Source organism: Pogona vitticeps, chromosome 8 (genome assembly GCF_051106095.1).
Source record: "Pogona vitticeps strain Pit_001003342236 chromosome 8, PviZW2.1, whole genome shotgun sequence".
NCBI classification, from domain to species: Eukaryota; Metazoa; Chordata; class Lepidosauria; order Squamata; family Agamidae; genus Pogona; species Pogona vitticeps.
Genome location: NC_135790.1, coordinates 2,662,619 through 2,677,662, shown reverse-complemented (window position 1 = coordinate 2,677,662; position 15,044 = coordinate 2,662,619). Strand labels below are relative to the sequence as shown.

The window sequence follows — 15,044 nt, the reverse complement described above, 5'->3', positions numbered from 1 at the left end:
CCGTAGACATCTGGTGCAAGCTATTTCCCAGTGATCTCATGACATACGGCCGTCAGGGGTCCCTGGATGTTCTTGGACTACAATTCCCAGTGATCCTGGCCCACGTAGCTAGTGGTAAAGTCTTCTTGGAGGTTTAATCCAAGAGCATCTGGTTGGGAACTACTGATGTACGGGGAACAGCATGCCGGCCAAGAGTAGCCTTGGCTGCCAGATGGGGGGAATATTAAATAAATAAAATAAAATAAAATAAACTCCAGTCAGTTCCCAAGCTGGACCCTTTTGATCCAGGAGTAAGCCAGCTACTTTTGGGGGACTGGAAAGTGGCTCACACCGTTTGTCATGAAAGTCATAGGTTTGAAACAAAGCAGTCCCATCAAGAAGAGACACAGGCCCCTGGTGTACTCTTTGCCTGCATAAAAAATTGAAATGGAAATCGCAACCCTGTTCCAACCCTGATGTCTGAGACTGGGCACAGGGCGCTGCGTGATGCGCATGAAGAAGGCTGAGAGGCCTCCAAACTGTGTAGGGCTTTGGGCTGTCAACGGAGAGGAAAGGGGGTCAGAAGCTGGGGACCACCGAACTGACTCCAGCCCACAAAAGGCACCACGTCTCTGCCTCCCAGTGGGGTGCCCTTGCTCTGTGGGTCGCTATACCAGAGAGATGAGGAGAAGTTACTTTTGGGTGACTCCAGACCACAGACTTTTATTGGGCCATCGCTTGGACCTCCTTGACACGGAGTTTTTCAAGGGTGGTGATAGAGAGAGAAAAGGTCCTGTTCTATTTACAACCCTCCCTAGTTTTCCCACGGTTTCTTCTGTCCCTTTGTTTTTCTTTCCACCCACACACATCCCTAAAATGGTTAAAAGAGATTAAAAAAAAAAAAACAGAAGAGCTGGCCCATTTCTTTGGGCTGGTAACACGAGGAGCCATTCAACGAGAAGCACTCCTTGTTAAAGAGAAGGGACAGGAATCAGAGCCGCACTTTGATGTCCCATATAAGCCTTTGTTCTGCCACATAAATGATGCTTGTTGACTTTATTCCAGAGTTATGAGTGCAATAGACTTCTGGCAGTGGAGTGTGTGTGTGTGTGTGTGTGTGAGAGAGAGAGAGCAGAATACAGAAATGTTGTTTTAGACTACAACACCAAGTCCATCCACCCCTGGGCAGCCAGAGGCAGTGCCGTCTCCGGGACTCCGAGGGGTGTCATCCCAAAATATAACATGTCCAAAATCTTGAAGAATGTGCATTTGAATTTTTTAAAAAAGGTCTCTATCCCTGTTCGAATGTGCTGCAAGGGGACCTTGGTGGCTGGAATTCTGAACAGGAGAACTCTTAAAGGATGGAGAGATGCTGCAATGTACGGTGCAGATCCCGCTTCTCATCTTCCGTTAAGCCGCTGTTCTTCCTGGAAGCGTTGGCTTTCACCCCTGCTTACTGCCACAGACGTTACACTGCTGTGCACGGTTTGGTGTATCACCTTTGCAGTCCGTTGCTCATTTTATGCTTAATTAAGTATTATATTCACCTCTGCACTCCTCTGTAAACTGCATTTAAAGCTCTCGCCTGTAGCCTGTTTGCATTTTTCTTGATGAGGGGAAGAGACTAATGAAAAGCCACACTTCTTTTTTTTCAACATTAAAAATAACATCAAAATTAATGAAAGACATTAGAACATCATAAGTATGAAGCTCGTATCTCTGTATTCATTGTGGCAGCTAATTAGGTGAGCTGGGAAATTGCTGTTGAAATCTTACCTCACTTAGCAGTGGTGAAACCAGGAGGTGGCTTTAGGTGAGGCTGTGGTCCCGCTGGCAATCTGAATCGATTTCTTGTTCAGACTTTTAAAAAAAACCAGGTTCAAGTCACGTGGTATTTAAGCCGGTGGCCGCGTTCACATGCACTGAGTGGAAATCTATTTTATTTCTGATGATTAAAAACGGTGTTGGCGTCTACACTGCTGAAGTGGACTCATTTCCACCAAACGTGGGTGGTGAGTGGTGGCAGGACCTCCCCTTGGCCCTTTCAGGGTGAGTCACCCTCTTTACTCAGACCCCCAAGCAGCCCTTGCGGTGTCCCCAGGAGGCATTAGGCAACGGATGGGTGGAAAAGTAGAAAAGACACTAATTGCAATTAATCTAAAGAACAGTGTCTTGATTTTGCTTTGCAGGAGGTAAGTGGAAGAAGAAGAAAGCCAGAGACGCAGAAAGGAAGGTGCTGCTAAGATACATGCGTTTGGCACTGTGTAGAAATTAAATCATATTGGACCCTGCCTTTGCAGCTATGAATCAGAAAGAGGATTTGTTTTCTACTGTTATCTTTTAAAGCAGACGTATTTTGAGCTTCTGGCGGGCCATAATACGCATAGCAACCCCTTAAGGATGTTTTTGAGTGATTTATGAGGCTTTGTAGAAACGTCTGCTTTGCCGATGATCACCAGTTGGTTGACAGCAGCTCCAATTTCCGTTGTATCAATCCTGGAAGAAGGATGTTTTCATACTGTTACCTGATTAGATTTTTTTTTAGGAGTGGGGATGCTGCTCTTACAACAAAACTGACTCATGTAAAGGCAAAAGGGGGGAAATAATCAAAAGCTTGAAAAGAACTTGAGAGCGCTTGCCACATTGCAGAAGGATAAATGTCAATATGGTATTTGAGCGTATGCTTTATATACAGCTCTGTATTATCAGAAAGATTATTTGTTTTCTGCTGTTATCTTTTAACACACAAGATAGGCAGCCATCTGTTGAGAATGTGTTCATTCTGGATTCTTTGAATCATAGGCAAGATGATTAATCTAGATGGCATATACGGACCACTCCAACTCCTTAAAGGCATCTATACGGCGCAGTTACTTGTAGTGCGATACTGCTTTAAGTGTCATGGGTCCATACTAGATTTAATGCTTTTTATAATCTTAATCATCTTAGAACTGCAGAGCTGGAAGGGACCCTCTGAATCATCATGGAGTCCAGGCCTGGTCAAGGAGGCCCTGTGAGGAATCGAACCCCCAAACGCTGGTTCTGCAGCCAGAGACCTAAGCCAAGAGTTCTATTATGTGTCTCTAATGATTCTGTGTTTCAGTCTGTTTTTGCAGTTTATTGTTTTTCATGATTACAAGGCCACCTTGCATCCCCTGCCCTTCTGGAAAATCAGGGCACAAATAAAGTAATAATAGTACAGAAAGTTTAGCGAGGGGCGCAGGGCAGAAGCGGGAGGTGTGGGACTGCCAGTAACGAAAGCATGTGCGCGTCGGACAGATGTGATTCAAGCAGATGTTTGTGTTTTTAAAAATCTGCCGTTCAGACTGACTTTGCTTAAGTCCTGAATGCGTCAAGAAGATTTGCAGATGACACGAGACATGTTTTTGCTGTGCGTTCAGGTGCTTTCAGCAGTGAAGAAATTCCTTCTTCTGAAGACGATTCTCTTCAGTGATTCTCAGAAGCCCTGAGAATTCTCTGCTAGAGGAAGCGCCCGGAGGCTCACATGGGTCTCCGCTACATAACAGCATTTAACCTCAAACCCTCTTCTCAGAGTATCTTGGGAACTGTGGTTCGGAGGAGCGCTCTCGAGCTCTCTAGCAGAGCATTTTAAATCCCTTGCCAACCTACAAGTCCCAGCGCACTGAAGGACGGAGCGGTGACAGTTTAAAGCCACACCAGGCTCTTGCCACAGTTGTAGCATAGCTCCGGGGGGCACACAAATTATGAGGTCCACCAAATGTAGAAGAGGAAGCCTGCTCTCTTCCCTGTAGAACTGTAGTTGGGACCCAAATCCCACCTAGCCGGTCTCTGCCTCCCAACCAGATGTGGGTAGCTATGGCCTTCCAGATGTTCCTTGCCTGCAAACTCCCATAAACCTTGGCCGAGGCTGATGGGAGTTTGGACCCAAATCTGCTGGAAACATGCAGCCTTCCAAAGCCGCACTAAAAACCATCAGGGAGCCATGCGAGGGTGGTTATCTTGCTTTCTCTCTCAACCTTCCATAAGTGGTGGTGTAGATGAGGTGTGGATGGGACTCTGGGCTGGAGCAGGAGCAAGGATCGACCATGGTGGCTGGCTGGGTCTGATCCGAAGCCGCTGGAACTGGCACGCCCCCCCCTCTCTCTGTCTCTCTCTCTCTCTCTCTCTCTCTCTCCTTCTTTCTGATGCTGGGTGGGTCTCAGTCCCTGCTGGGGTCTGACTGTCCAGAAAAGGGAGGAAGGGAAGGAGACACACACCCCCTCAAGCAGAGGGCAAGTTTTCTTTCTTCTGCGAGCAGTACTGCTCAGTTGGGTTTTTTGAAAGACTCTTAGGTCAAAGGACGGGGCCATGAAATCCATCATACAGGAGTGGGGTTACCGTTTGGGTAGCTGGAGCTCCCGGCCACCCCCACCCCTAGCATCCCTCCCAACCCACAAGAGGAGGGTGCAATTTATACTCAGACAAGACGTTGCTGTGGAGGAGGGTGGGTGCATGGCAAAGCACATGTTGTGGCCTCCTGTCCTCCTTTCCACTAAGTGCAGTTGACGCCGCTCACCTCTAGCATCGCATCTAAGGAGCTCCCTTCCCATCTCGGAGATGACCCCCCCTCCTCCTTCTCTTCCTGCAGGCTTGCTACCTGTGCTACAGCCTCCTGCTATTGGCCAACGTGGTGGTGGGAACCAAGGCACTGCCTTCAAGAGAGCACGTGAGTTGAGATCCGGGGACAAGGAACGATAAGAAGGTGGTTTGAGGACAGGATCTCTTGCTTGGTGGGGGGAGGAGAGAGAAAGAACCTTCCTTGAACTTTTTAGGGGGTGGGAAGAGGAAGGGAAAGAAGGAAAAGGAAAAGGCTCTCTGTGCAGGACTTTTCGGTCAGCCTGGGGGAGGAAAGGGTTTTGGTCACCAGCCCCGTTCTGTGGGCCGCGTAAATGGCAGCTTCGCTGCTACACTGGAGCCAAGCGATTCGTGCAAAGCGGGGTTCGGTTGAGGAGCCCCCGTTTGAAATCGGCAAAAGGGAATGCCGGGGGGGGGGTGTGCCCTCAGGGACTGAAGAGGAACCGGTCCTTTGGAGGGAGGAACTCGAGAGCAGAAATGAGGACTTGGGCATTTCTATACCCAGAAAGGCAATTCCAAGCAGAAACAGGAGAAAAGGAAAAGAGATGTAATAAAAGAAGAAGGAAGGAAGGAAGGAAGGAAGGAAGAAATGAAAAGGGGGGGGGGAAGAGAGAAAATAAAAGAAAAGAAGTTACTCCAAATTACACATTGCACACAGAAATGGCTTCAGTATGGGAAAGGAACATTTTGGATGTCACTTTCCCCAGACGTTCTCCCACATTTAGGTGTAATGTGTCCCTTGGCTACTTTTCTGCCTTTCTCCTTGCTTTTTCACTTGCTTCCTCTTAGATTGTTTTTCATGGAGTCTATAACTTATATTTGAGTTTAAATAAAACAGAACATTTATGTAACAGGCAGAATCAAGAAGAAGACGTGCACTTGTCCAAGAAAGCTCACATTAAAATATAGCATTTAGTCTTGAAGGGGCCGCAACGTTTTCGTCTCTCTCTTTCTCCCTCTTCGTTTTGTTTTGTTTCTGTGTACTCCTTCAGTTTGCAGGTGGGGTGCAAGTAGCATTTCTTAATACTTCCACACTAAATAAATAAAAAACTTCCCTGCGTGCAGAAATCTAGCAGGTGAGGATGAAGGGATGGGCAGAGTACTTCCCCTCAGTACATTATCCACTGCTACGATTCCTTGCTAAGGGTCTGTCAAGTTTGACAACCTGGACCCAAGGGTACAGCCATCACTTCTCCAGTTCTACTCTCTTGCAGCTGCTGCCCATGAAGGAGGGCTCGGGTTCAAGCAGAGCAAGAGAAGAGAAGGGCTGGCTTTCTCAAAAGAATCTTTGGTACAGCCGTTCATTTCTGTTGCAGGGAGGGGTGGCTAGAGATAGCGTTAGGTTGGGCGTTAAATTCTGTGAGATGGATAAAGCTGTCCTTAGCTGCTAACCTTCCCCGTAACAAAGGGGGAGGACTAGAAACTTAAAAGACTTAAAGGACCTTTGGTCAAGGGGGAAAAGGACTCTTGGGAAGGATGGGCTGGTACAGTAGCTTTGAGATATTGCAAAAGGAGGTCAGCAGGAAGGGTGGTTAGGGCAAGATGTTTTGAAGAGGGAATCTTGCCATGAAGAAAGGAATTTGGCTGAATGGCCCACTGTTTCCCTTATGACTCTGTGCGGCCTTCTCGCTCTGGCTGGTTTCCTGGAATTGACATCATGCGCTTGCAGAGAAACCAGGCAAAGCTGCTGCCGAGCGATCCCATTCCAGTGTCGTGGTGGCTTTCTCTCCCCCCGCCCCCCGCGGCTGCCCTCCTGCCTTTTCCAAAGTCTTGGTTACTGACAAGAGTGGATGACTTCCGAGGCGGGTGGCGTGCCAGGCGTTCCACGTGGAGGCTGGCCGAAAATGCCGTTTGCCACACCTGTCGGGGAAGACAGCCTGACTCTCCGTTTGATTTAATTTGGATCTCCTGGCTGCTGGGATGGCACCGTGATTTCCTCTGCACCCCCCTGAGGCTTTGGGGAGAAGTTAAAAGTCCAGATTGAGGATCTGGGGGGAAAAACGCAAGAACTCACTCAGAAAATGAGGAAAGTTGCCTGTCTGGACGACATCTCTTAGGCAGTCGTTCCCAACCTTGGGTAACTCCGGTGTTCTTGGGCTGCAGCTCCCAGAAATCCTGGCCAGCACAGCGAGTGGTTGAAGGCTTCTGGGAGTTGTAGTACAAGAACATCTGGGTCACCCAAGGTGGGGAACCTCTGCCTTATGACGCCTCACACTGCCCTTTGCTGTGGGTACATGTGGAGAGCCTAGAATGGGTTTTTTCTTGTGTGATGCTGGTCCTGCTGGGATTCCCTCACATCTTCCACCGGCAGCCCTGGGATCTCCTCTCCATCCTCTTGGGATTATATTATGGTATGCATTTTTGGAGACTGTGTATCCTCTGTTTTGGAAAGAGGTGGAAGGGTTGGCATTACATACGCATCCCCAGACCCTTTTGTGGTTACTTTTGTGGCTCTGCAACCCCAGAATTCCTCAGCCAGGAAGACCAGTAGCCAAGCTCACTGGAGGATTATGGGAGTTGTAGTCCAATGAAAGGCTCTTTTCTAAGCCTATGGTGATCGATGCATCCAAGAAGTTTGGTTCTGTTTTTTCAAAGCTTCTTGTACCAGAAGTGGAAGGAATGATGCCACATCAGCCAAGAGACCTACGTAGATTTCCAGGACAGCAAAGTGCTCCACTTCTTCCCTCCGTTTATGCCTCATAAACCAGCAAAAGGGTCCTCTGCTGCCTTCAGCCCCCCCCTCAACCGATGTTCCTTTTTCCATCTTTCCATCCTCTTGACTCTTCCGTGTTCTTCTTTGCTCCCCACAGGGGTGCCTCCGTCAGCTCTGCGCCCAGCTGCAGCAGCACATTGGCGCCAACCTCCGGGAGGACCCCTGCCTCATGTACCGGACGAGGCTCAAGGATCTGGTGGCCCGGACCTACATCAAGTGGCTGGAACTGCCGTCCCAGGGCTAGCGGCAGACCCGTCCTTGGCAAGTAATAGCACTGGGAGGAGGAGGAGGAGCGTGTTTGGGGACAAACGCTTATTAAGTCATCATCCAAGGTGCTTTCCCATGTTTGATTCAGATATGGTGGGGAAGGAGGCATGGTCCTCATAACCCCGTATGGTGCCTTCAGGTGAGGGCGTGATGGAACCGATGCGCAGAGCAAGTGAAATGGTTTTGAGGAATAAAACAAGAGGGTTCTCCCTTCCTGCTGAATCTTCCATAAACCCTAAACCTTGGGGGAGATTCTTGTATGACTGCAGTTCCTAGAATCCTTCAGGGCCCCTGAAGAGAGGAGATGCCATGGTGGGCCCAGAGCAGGCCACATGGCACACAACTGTCTTCTCCTCTGCCTTGCTGCCCCCCGAGGCACCCGCCCTGCTGGCTTGAATGCCAAGGGCAGGAGCCTAGAAGCCGGCTAGGCAGAGGTTCATTCTCCCACGGAGGGAGCCTCTGTGCGTGCCTTCCGAGCATGTCCAATTACCCGCTAGAGAACTGTTGTGGTTTAGTTCAGGAGAGTCTTCGGCATCCCGAGGAATGCTAAACCCCAAACAGCTGTAACTGGACAACATAAAGACACTCCTGGGCACCCACAATGCTGGGAAGTGCGGGAGAGCAGGGAGAAGATTGAATGAAGCCGCTTGGGGTCAAGCCTTTCAATGACAGGGCCTCCCCTGGAGATAAGCCGCTTTGAGAAAGGAAATTTGGGGACAGGGGTTGCCGGCCAGGGATTTCCAGGTTTGACCAGCAGAATACTCCTCCTGTCCAGGGTGCACCATAGCACTACTGACGGGTAGCGCCAGATGCTGGATCCCTCCATCTGGGTCACGGCTTGATTTACAATCCCAGCCAGTGCTGACGTCCTTTTATGCAAACATGATGGAAAACAGAAGCCCCACTTCTGCTGCCCTCCAGCACCATTACACTCGGACTGAGTCATCCGAGAAGATTCTGCTGGCTGGATTTGTTCCTGAAGTTACAGGAAAGCCTAGGAGACCTATTGGAGCAGGCGGGTGCAGGGAAGGAAATGAGGGCCATTAGCAGGGCTAAAATCAAAGGGATCCTGCGCTGTTATTGTGTCGTTAATTAGTAACCCGAGTTTAATGAGTTGTCTTCCCTTCCTGATCCGGTGGTTGTGCTCTTTTAATCCGATCAGCCAGGGCTGGCTGGATAGAGTCAGAGGCAGCAGCGACTGGGGACACGTCATGGCAGGGCAGCGTGGCGCTTCTGGGGTTTTTCAGTGGGCACAAACAGAGATGCCACGTGGGAAAGGAACAAACTGAATCCTTTTGAACGCAGTGACCATGGCATGGAGGGAAGGGACACTTCCCACCAGCGAGTTCTTTGAAAAAGAATGAAAAACCAAAGAGGAGTTTGGTTTCTGAATTTCCAACAGCACTCTTTCACACTCCTCCTGCCCCCTTTTAAGGAGGTTTTCCGGTGGGGGGGTATTACGCCCTGTGTCCATTAGCAGAGGGTAGAGAAGTGCCACGATTGTTCTCTGCCATTGGTCCGGCAGTTCCTCCTGCATCTCGCCCGAGTGCCACTGAAGCACTGATTCCTGCGGATGCTCCCTAGGTGGCTGGATTTTGTTGGCATTTTCGGCTGCCCCAGGCCACAACCTCTGTATCCTTGAGCATCACATGCGGTACTGCAAAGGCCCACATGGCTGTGAACCCATCCCACCAGCCTTCTCCGCTGCAGGCGACCCAGAGCAGCTGCTGACTGCACGAGGAGAGTAGGGGACACCTTTCGTGTTAGATTTCGGGAAGGTTCTCAGGGGCGGCTGTTTTTGCAGTGGGAGGTGGGTCCAGAGGATGAAGGGTGGGGCTAAACATGCCATCATGTTTTAGCTTTTACTGTCTGCAGCAGAGAGCCGTTTCCCAGCCTTTCAAAAGAAGAAAGAAATGTGCCAAAATTGGGAGATCACAAAATAATGGCATTGTTGGGAGAAGGGTCTGGAGACCCCCTCAAGGCCCACATTGGGGCCCCCAGTGTTGCCCCGAACCCAGTTCCATAATACCCAAACGTGGACCACAATATTCTAACGGTCCCCGTTCTTCCTTTTTTGATTGTTTGCTGTTCTCTGGGTGTTGCTCTCGAATAAGGTGGGAATAGTGCTGGATTTTCCAAAACCAGAGAACTTGCCTCTCCCCCATGGAAGGAAGCCCTGTTCCTTAACGGGATGCGCATGAAACTGTGGAGCGAAGAGAGAAAGTTGCCTTGCGAATGGTCAGGGGTTAGGATCCTCGAATTAGATGTCTGAAGAAGGGCCAGCGCAGCTATAGATGGGACTAGTGTTACTGGAGGGGCATAATTAGAGAAGAAGGAGAAGAGAAAAGAAAAAAGATACTGCGCTCCATGCCAGAACCAATTATTCCAGCAAAAAGGTTTGCTGTTCCTGGAGAGCCGGCGTTGTGCTGAGTTTCAAAGAGGCAGATGTGGTGGCCCGTTTTCGGCATGTATAACAAAAATGATACAAAACAAACCCGGCAAGGTCTTAACAGCACTTTGAGACTCGCAGATCTGTTTCAGCGCAGGCTTTCCTGGATTACAGTCCCTTTTTTCAGACGGAAACGGAGGCGTGGGCTGCGAGCCACGGAAGCTGGCCGTGAAACGGATCTGTTTGCTTTCAAGAGGCCACACGGCTTTGTTCTTGTCGCTTCTCTTCTCCAGCGCTGTGTGCTGGTTAGACTGGTTGGTCTAAAAAACCTGCAAGAGGCAGGTTCGAGTCCCGACTGAGCCCTGAGATGCACTGGGTGGTCTCGGACCGGGCTTGCTCTTTGGGTCCGCTCTGCCTCGCAGAATTGTCGTTCAGGTTCACTAGCAGGGTGGAGAAAAGCCGTGTACTTCATCAGAAGAAGAAAGGCAGGAGATCAATGTGACTTAATAAATAAGCACGCACCTCGGTGCCTCCCTCCTGTTAAGAGTCCTCGTTTTGTTCTGCTGTCTGCTCTGAAGAACGTTATCATTCTGCTTTTCTCTCCTCTTAGGGTCAGAGTAAAAAACATCTGATCGGACATATCCTAGAACCCCTGGAGTGTGCCAGAAGGAAGAGCAGCGAGGAGACGAGGAAAGCAAGCGGTTTGGTGGAGTGAGGGGGGAAGGGGGGGCAGGAAAAAGCTCAGTCCTTCTACCCCTCCCGCCCTTCTTCTTTCATCCTTCATCTCTATAAGCAACAGCATTTCAACTTCAGCATTTTAACGTTGGGTTTCCAATTCTTCTGTTTTTGAAAGGAGCAAAGTTCTTCCAGGGGTTAAGCCAACAACGTTTGCCATTTATTTAGACAACCTTGTGCCTTTTAAGAAGCCTGCTTTCAAAGCAAACACTCCGGGAAGGGAATATCCACCCCTCCCTGCCCAGACCAAGCCAAAATAAATGTCATTTCTAATGGATTTCATTTCTCTCTTCTTGGCTGTTCCCCCAGGTTGTAACAGTAAGTGCTCTACTGTGTGCAGGCATGGGCCCTGCTCAAGGGTGCAGAATACGGCACCTTTTGAAATGGCCTGGGTTCTTAGTGGCGCAGAGAAGATGGGAAAAGGCTGCACCTCCCAAAGTGTTGGTGGGTGTAGGGAAGAACCCCTTAGGACCCCAGGGGCGTATTCTGTCAGCCAGTTCGTTTTCCCCGGGGGGGGAGGGGAATCCACACAAAGAGCCATGCATTGCTTGCAGAAAGTCCAGTCCCTGGTAGTTCCATCTGAAAAGGGTTTCAGATGGTCTGGGAGCTTCGGAGAGGTCTTTTAAGCTAAACTGAGGTGTGCAAAGGACACCTTCCAGGTATTGCCAGGTTGCAACAGCCACCATCCTTCTGCGCTGCTCTACGCTGGCTGGGGCTGGTCGGAGTTGCAGACCAGCCACCTCCGGAGACCTGCAGTTAATTTGCACACATCCCTGGGCTAACGGCCTGACATCATGAGGCTTCCCGGGGACTCGGCAGTTTTTCCAGATGTTCCACGGCTCCTCTCGTCCCTGCCTCTTGGCCACATTGGCCACAGCTGTAGGGCATTGCAGCCCAAAACCTCTGGAGGAATCCCATTGGGGTAAACCTAGTATAGGTGGAAGGCAGGGGTAAGTAGGTACATGCGTAGCTTCTGGCTGGAAGAGCCGCTGATCAGTATGTGAAACAAGATAACGGGGCCTAAACTGGGTTCCATCTTTTCATGGAGCAACCTTCTCGCAAGATAGCGTTGAGGTGAGAGCAACAAGATCTGTCTGGGGAGAAAACCAACAAACTGAAGGCTAGGAAAGACTTCTGTGGCCGCCAGAGACCATAGCTTTTAGGAAATCACCCAGATGTTCCTCCACTCAAAGGCCACTACATTTTGGAAAGGGAGAGAAAACACTTTTACAGAGGGGCCAAGACTTGACTCAGTTCAGTTCTGTTTCTGTTGACAATCAGACCTAGGACGAAAAATTCATACAGCAGCTTCCTCCTTCCTGTTTCCAAATTCATTGGCTCCCAACCTCAGGTCCTCAGATGTTCTTGGACTACAAGTCCCAGAAATCGTGGCCAGCCCAGCTGGGGGTGAAGCTTTCTGGGAGTTATAGTCCAAGAATCTTTGGGGACCCAAGATTGAGAACTATGTCCTAATTAATGTAGGGTCCAGTACACTGGAAAGCTCTCTGTAAGCATTATTGAAACGCAGAGGGATGGTGTGTGAGTCATCCATAGAAAAATGTCTTCTCCTGACTCGGGGCAACCTCTGGCTCCACAGCCAAATACCAGAAACACTGAGATATCCAGCCAGCTGGCAAAGCCCATAGGAGCATGCACAGTTGTGAGTGTAGGGTATGATTCCTCTGAATGCAGACACTCTGTGGGTAAGAAATCATGCAGGATCCGCTCAGCTGGGCCCGACCGAAGTCCACTCTTCTGTTTGCTAGTAATGACTAGCCAAATACTTCTAAGAAGGTCACAGCCTGGATGCAGGAAGAGAATGCTCCTTTTTCACCTGGTTCCATCTTCCCAGACATGTAAGATAAGGAGACTGCATTAGTTAGCCTGCAGATTGGCCAAGTAAGTTTCAGATTATTCTTATAGTTTGTCTTGTAGTGTTTGTCTGATAGTTTTATCTGTGGTGAACCACCTTGGGTCCCTTATGGGGAGAAAAGTGGCATATAAATAATATAAAGGTAGCGTGGATGTTTCAAAGTACACGGGCAGTGCATTCCGAAGCCTGGGAGCAGCCACGGAGAAGGTCCGCTCTCGTGTCCTCCCCGAATAAGTTGATGAAGCTGGAAATCAAAAGCCTGGCCCCTACAGTCACTTGAGAGGCTGCCGGTTCACCCCCTGATTCTCTCTCTCTCTCTCTCTCTCTCTCTCACTCACTCTCTCACTCTCTCTCTCTCTCTCTCTCTCTCTCTCTCTCTCTCTCTCTCTCTCTCTCTCTCTCTCTCTCTCTCTCTCTCACACACACACACACACACACACACACACACACACACACACACACACACACACACACACACACACACACACACACACACACACACACACACACACACACACACACACACACACACACACACACACACACACACACACACACACACACACACACACACACACACACACCATTTATCGTCCTGTGCTACCAGAAAAGAAAAAGTTTTACAACCTACACAATCAAGAAGGGAGCATGGCTGTTAATTCCATTCCTGGGATATTTATAATCTCTTGTTATCCAGTAAGGCCATTGTTGGGTTTCTCTTTATTGCAGGGAAAACTGATAAGGACCCTTTTGTTTGATTCATTGAAACAGCTGCCTTTTTAAACCCACAAAAACCCAACAGTGATCCCAAACTGAAACAACCAGTAATTCTAAAAGCACGTCTTTATTAAGAGCAGACGAGGAGAGTCATGATGGCTCAGGTCTGTTTATGAGGAAAAATGAATGAATGAACGAAGAGCAGTAACTTTGGATTCCTTCCAAAGAGCAGGAACGAGAGAGTCGGGTGGGTGGATTGGGGGGGGGGAGTCGCAGGGCCAAGGAGCCACAGCAAAGAAGATCCAGTCTTTACTGCAAGAGGTGGGAGGGACACTGAGCAGCCCCTCGGTGGTAAGCCGAGGGCCATTGCTTAGTGACAGAGCACATGCTTTGTGGGCAGGTGTCCCATGTTCCATCCCAGCATCTCCAGATAAGGGTGGAATGACTTGTGGCCTGCATTGTCAGACACCCATTGCTGCCGGTCAGTTTGGCCATCTTGAGCCAGGAGGGCTCCTGATTCAGCATCAAAGCGGTTTCTCATGTCCCTTGCCTCCAACCCCATCTCATCCTGCCCTTAAGGCTCAGGTAGTGCTCAGCTTTCTTGTGGAAAGCAGGGAGCGATTGACCTTTCTAAGGCTCCCTTTGCACAAGGATTTAAACTGACAAAAAGGAGAGCAACCTGGGGACGGACATTCCCGGGTGTGTGGAGCAGAGAGCCCTGGGTAATGCCTGTCCATTCCTGCTTGTCAGAGGTCTGCTGGAAAGGCGTGGGAGCAGGCCAGTCGGAAAAGCCAGCCGCCCTAATGCATGCCTGTGTGATTTCTTTGGCGGCTGAGCCCCCGCATGAGAGGAAAGACAGCTGGTGTGTGGTTTTGCAAATCAGCTTCATTAGGGGAGTCTTCTTTCTCGTTTTTTTTTTTTGGTCAGCCGATCTCACTGTTCCCCCTTGCCCCTTCCCCTCCTGCTATGCCGCGGCCTCCCATTCTGGCACATTCGGACTGTCCCAAATGAATGGCCCGAAGGATCTTCGTGCCGGCTGCCCCCCACCCCCAATTATCCTGCCATTCAACTCCACACAGTCGTGCCCTTTTGAGCGCATGCATGGGTCTGCGCAAGGAGAGCCTGCCTCTGGCTTGCCAGCGCTTCCAGCCGCTGAGTTTTCTGAGCAAAAGTGTCACCTGCAAGCAGCAAAGGCCGCTCCAGGCCATTCGACACACACACACACAACACACACACACGGGGCTGGGTGAGCAGAGCAGATGCAGGAGGGGAATCAGGCCTCCTCCGCATGGAGCAACAGATGATTCCGTTATCCATTTGTCACGGCAGCAAGCGGCTGTGCAACAGGTGGCCGTTCGATCGCGAGAGCCGCCATGGAGCTGCGGTTTCTGCTCAGATGGTGAAATCCAGGCCAATCCGGCGCTTTCTGGCAGGATGGAGGGGAACCACTTCCATCTGTTTCCTCCTCCTCGGCCGTGCGGCTCCATGTGGGATTTGGCTTTTTCATCTCGCAGCTTTGTGCTCTTCAGAACTGACAGCCAGAAGTCTTCATCCGGTGCGGCGTTGTGGCGAAGAGATGGAAGGACGGAGCCGGAATTCCCAGGACCCACCGTTGCCTCTGCTGCGAACTCTTCGGAGCGGCCGAAGGTGAAAGCGCGGCTGTCTTCAGCTCGGCCCGCACATCACTCCACGTTCCTTCCACTCCCACCATCACCGCTTGGGAAACGCACTGGAGAAAATAAAAGACTAGAAAGGGAATATTCGAGCAGGCAAGC

The 15,044-nt window shown here is 50.1% G+C and overlaps 1 protein-coding gene across 3 annotated transcripts in view; it reads left to right on the top strand.

The window, feature by feature from the left end:
* FAM178B (family with sequence similarity 178 member B) overlaps positions 1 to 13,089 on the top strand; it is a 153,582-nt gene extending 140,493 nt beyond the window's left edge. The window contains exons 16-18 of one of the 3 annotated variants that reach the window (XM_072979194.2): positions 4,589 to 4,666; positions 7,386 to 7,553; positions 10,555 to 13,089. In XM_072979194.2, coding sequence (XP_072835295.2) covers positions 4,589 to 4,666; positions 7,386 to 7,532 — 225 coding nt within the window. In that variant the 3' untranslated portion in view covers positions 7,533 to 7,553; positions 10,555 to 13,089. The remainder of the gene's footprint in view (positions 1 to 4,588; positions 4,667 to 7,385; positions 7,554 to 10,554) is intronic. The other 2 variants (XM_072979192.2, XM_072979195.2) reach the window with 2 other exon arrangements.
* Positions 13,090 to 15,044: the final 1,955 nt, after the last annotated feature.